General features: G+C 36.4%; 1 protein-coding gene across 1 annotated transcript; it reads left to right on the top strand.

The window, feature by feature from the left end:
• Positions 1–1,207: 1,207 nt before the first annotated feature.
• Positions 1,208–4,678, top strand: LOC114733643 (E3 ubiquitin-protein ligase makorin-like). The gene is made up of 5 exons (XM_028921137.1): positions 1,208–1,403; positions 2,223–2,307; positions 2,402–3,033; positions 3,424–3,493; positions 4,076–4,678. The coding sequence occupies exons 1-5, from the start codon at positions 1,393–1,395 to the stop codon at positions 4,586–4,588; spliced, it is 1,311 nt and encodes a 436-aa protein (XP_028776970.1). The 5' UTR covers positions 1,208–1,392; the 3' UTR covers positions 4,589–4,678.
• The last annotated feature ends 365 nt before the right edge of the window (positions 4,679–5,043 follow it).

Genomic DNA, 5,043 nt, shown 5'->3' with positions numbered 1-5,043 from the left:
CACTGAATTCAATTGAACCGGAGAGTGACAAGAGTTGTAGTAAATATTGAAGATGAGATCTAGGTGACACTAGATTGACCTCTTAAAACCATTTTTCACAAATTGAAAGCAATCTGCATATGAACTTCTATCCGTTGATTTTTCCCAAAATCATATTATTCTCTCCATTTTAGTTTATTCTGGATATAAATTGGTGATTTCGTAGTCTAATGTTGCGGTCAGATAACTAGGATGAGGTTCCCTTGACCCTATATTCGAAGTACATTCCTGCAGCACGTATGATGTGAAAACCCATTAGGTTATAGTATAGAAATAATATGTTCACCTAAGTGATAAAAGATTCAACGAGTATTACATTATCATTTAAGCCTAGAATTTATGGAGAAGATTTATAGCCTTAAACGAGGAACTTTCAACAGCTTAATCTCGTTATGCTGGTTCTCTTTACTTGGTGGATCATCTTATAGTATATCCTTTTGGCACGTCTCTATATAACTATCTTTGTTCCTTAGGCTCTAGGTTAGCTTCAAGTACAAGTACTCTTTTAACTTCTTGTGCAATTAAGAACTAATCGTAGATAATCAGAAGCCATTGGAAAAAGACAATCCTATAATTCTCTTGAATGTATATCTTGCATGAGTTGTATCTTGAGGGCTTACCATGGTTATGGCCTGTTTCAAGACTTTGAGAGATCAAAGAGATACTTACGGATAATTAAGTTGCATAGCCTTCATTAGCAATGCATTGCATTTACTTTATGTAGACTGATACATGATCAAGCTTCAATTTCAAGGAAGAGCAGCAAAATATAGTAAGAGTTTATACGATCGCTATTTAAGACTTTGCATAAAGAGAAGAGGATAACCATCACTATCATCGCTTTAAAATGCACACAAAGAAGACGATATGTACAAGACAGAATGCCATTTGGTTTAAATCAAAACAGGAACAAGGCAAACTAGAATTAGATGGATTTGGTGATGCATTTGAGGGTTGATATTCAAGGGTGAAACACAATGTCTAGGGTGTTTAATTGGAAGGAAAAGATTTGCAATACAAACAATCGAAATCACATCATGTTTGGCAGAAAAGGACTGATCAAGTGCATCATTTCACTGGCCTCAAAACGGTGCGCTTTGATGTTTTATCTTGTGTTGCATGACAAGGCTTCTGGATCAAGAAAATGGCTAGGATTAAACAGAAAGTTGCCGTTGTCGTATCTTTGATCACGTGTTGTGTGCCATCTAAATGCCAGGGAGGCTTGATCATGAAACTGCAATGTAAGGGCATTCCCATGAGTACAAGAAAAGGCTGAAGGAACAGGGACGTCCTCATAACCTCAAATCTTCTTCAGATTTGTGATTCTTCGCAACAAATTTCACAGATCTCCCTATGCCTAAGAGGTGAATTGTTCTTTTTTTTTTTTGGCCCCCTCTGCATGTGTGTCTCTCAAATTCAATTAAATCGCATGATATTGCTTCATTAATTGAGTAAATTTTCAGTCCTTTTACAACGAGCATTTGATTGTCTCCCCTTTCTTTATGTTCACAGTGATTTCTTTGGTTTTCACTCTTTTCTTTCTTACGTATCTGAATGGTCCAGGCACGAACGAAGAAATAAAGGGCATTTGTGGGTCATGGTTAGTTAGATGGATAATTTTAACAAGTAATGGCTGTGAAATTATTTGTTTTTTTACCTACTATGGGTTCCTCAGCATGAATGATAAATGAGGAAGCCTTCCCTACAATTTAGTTAACTTTTTAATGTCTGACCTATGTTATTAGTGGGCTGGTGATGCTAGAGGTATATTTTTCATTTGTGCGGGATCAAATGCTTATGACGACTTCTTTCCGCCAACGTCTCCAAGGCTTTTTCCTATTTTCTTCTGTGTATTAATTGAAATTATGATGTGCATTTTCTTTATGTGTATTAACTCAACATCCCCAAGGAAGTTATTAAGTGAGATCTTTTGGTAGATGGCATATTTGAAAAGTTAGCTGCTGATAGAGCATAATGGTGTCATGCAATCATGTAACCAAGCTCATTTCGTGAAATAAGACTTGTTATTGTTGTTGTTGTTGATGATAATGTTGTGTGTTGACTCAAATCGGTTGCTCTCCTCTTCATTACTCATCTCTACTCTTCAATCTGAGTTTAGATCAATTATTCTTCTAATTACTCATTGTTGTAATTTGTTCATTTTAAATTTGGGGATCCTTTAGGCATTGCAAGTTCTTTGCTCGCGGAGCATGTACCAAAGGGGACCAGTGTGAATACTCTCATGACAGAAAGAATCCTTCAATCAATGTGCTTCCTTCTTATTCTGCCTTCCTTCTACCTACTTACCAATTAATGATACTTAACAATTTTGTATTTCTTTCCTCATACATTTTGAAAACAGATTTGTAGGTTCTATCAGAAAGGCACATGTGCTTTTGGTGGTCAATGCAAATATAAACATATCCAAACTTCTCAGGCACAATCTTTGGAACATGGAAGCCAGCTCCTGAATTTTGATAGACATGGAAAGAGTATAAAACTTGAGCATCAAGATTACCAAAAGAATTATGATGCCAGCGAACCCAGTACTGCTTTACCATCAAGAAAAAAGTGTTCTTGTGTTCCTGGAGAACTATGTGTTTACTGTAAAAAGTTCTGTCTGTATCATTCTGAACCAAATGAAAAAGAGGAGCATTTGCAAATCTGTGGGAAAAAGGAAAAGTACCTTGAGGTTTTGAATAAAAGTCAAGAAATAGAGTGCAGGATTTGCTATGAACGTGTTCTTTCAAAGCCTAAAGCAGATGAATGTAAGTTTGGTATTCCTTCTGCGTGCAATCATCCTTTCTGTTTATCATGTATCAGGAATTGGCGTAGTAGTTCTCCAACCTCATTTATAAAGTTACCGGCCAATAGAAATGTGAAGACCTGCCCCATATGCCGGAAGTTATCATATTACGTGATTCCAAGTACTGTCTGGTATTTTACAATGGAAGAGAAACAGGAAATTATTGGCAACTACAAGACAAGCTGCAAGTAATTTCTTATCTATTTACTTAATTGCCCCTGCATGTTATTGGTTAAGGGCTCACTAAATTCAAGTTTCTGGGAAAATTTGTATAATTTACTCTTTATTTATTATGGTCAATTGCTGAAGGGTCCATCAGTGTTCATTGACGGGGCAACTGGGCTTTCTTTCCTCTCCCCTTGTCATATTCCTTGTGAAATGAGATATGTATTTTTTTGTTACACTCCCCCTTATTATTTTTGCTGAGGGACTCTTTATGCCTAGTGAAGAGATAACTTGGGGACTGTCTGGGAAAAAAAAAAAAACATAGATAATCTCAACTCAATTCAATTGAGACTGAAAAGAGCTGATTTAACTTATACACGGTTTTACTTGTTTATTATTGTTTTTCTTTTCAGGTTGATTAATTGCAAGCATTTTGACTTGGGAAACGGATATTGTCCCTTTAGGAATAATTGTTTCTACAGGGTAAATGAGTTGCCCTCTCTACGGTGTCTTTTTGCCTTTTCACTTAGGAAATGAGAGCTGTAAATGACCGTGTTCATTTGATTTTCCCGGGAAACTAGTGTTTCTTTTGCATAGTAGTTGTATAGCATTATATAGCATTGAAAATATTCAGAAACTCTAAATTAGCTCCTTGTGTCTAACTATGTTTGAATAACAATGAAATCTTTTTCCACTTCTCTCAGAAATCATCTGCAGTCTATAGACATATTAAATATTTTCCGTTTTCTTCTCAATTGAGGTCTATATTTTGTTGTGTCGCAGCAAATGCCATGCCCATTGTAATGTTCATATCTTTTTCATTGATAAAACAAGATGTTCAAGGGGAACAAGGGAAGAAAAATAAATGGATAGATAAAGAAATAAACTTAGAGAAGCAGTGTTCTGAAACCAAGTCTTACTGAACCGTGGTACTTGCCTGAATTTCTAAAATCGGTATAGAGGATTTTTGGTTACTTGTGATTGTTTTTGGATGACTTTACTTTTTAATGTGTAACTTTTTGCTGTGATAAGTCTAGAGTGTGATTTCGATGTTCTTGCTTTCAGCATACAGTGAAGCCTGGTTCATATACATGGATACATCACAAACCACCACCAGCTCCACCCAGATCATATCTGGATTTGCCAAGTCAAGAATTTCCTCCAAATTTAGAGCTTTTCAATGAGATGTATCCTTCAGAGATAAGGGGTTTACCAGGGACACTGGTTAATTCAATGCAGTTTGATGCTGACACCTCAAATGATGAAACTGACCCTTCCTTTGGCTTGGCTGCTATGTCTGAAGTTTTAGATTCTAATTCAGACGCCATTGATTCTGAAGACTTGAATCTATTTGAGATTATGCCATTAACTCATCAGGGTCCGGATGGTTCATGGTGGTTTGGTATTGAAGGTTTTGATGATCAAGCAATGGGTGTTGTGCCTTCTGTAGCGGGGCAGGGTGGTTCATCTTTGTCTGTTCCTGATATGCCCCCATCAGAGACACTTGGTAGTTCGTCGGGTCATGAAGATCCTAAAGTATCAAATAATGAAGAGCAGAATCCTGCTGAGCCATCATGATTCTCCATGATGCTGCATTCTAGTGTGAAATGAGGGGAATTGTTGAATCTTTAGCTTCTTTTTTTTTGGGGGGGGGGTTGACATTTGAGAACAGATTTACTCCTATTCTGATGAATCTCACACAGTGACCTTTGCCTCCATTTCTTTCTTTCTCATCAGTTCAATTGAATTTTTAATTTTAATTTGCTTTAAAGAATCTGGAGTGCTATTAGATTTATTGTATACGAAGAAATGAAAATGCAGGGGACAGGGACACCGTTCAGTACGGAGAACCGAGCGGCTTCTCCATTCCGCCAGTTTACTGAAACATATTATCACCCATCCACCCAAGTCAAAATAACAGTGGATGGGATACTTATAAAATTCTTGTTAATTATTTGTATTGAAATTATCTCATTGATAAACATTATTTTTTAATGTGTACTTGATAAAAATAGTCTAAGAAAGAAATTATA

This window comes from Neltuma alba, unplaced genomic scaffold (genome assembly GCF_004799145.2).
Source record: "Neltuma alba isolate B1F8T4 unplaced genomic scaffold, ASM479914v2 tig00013022_pilon, whole genome shotgun sequence".
In the NCBI taxonomy this organism is placed as follows: Eukaryota; Viridiplantae; Streptophyta; class Magnoliopsida; order Fabales; family Fabaceae; genus Neltuma; species Neltuma alba.
The sequence above is the reverse complement of the archived record's forward strand: the minus strand, read 5'-3'. Positions and strand labels throughout refer to the sequence as shown.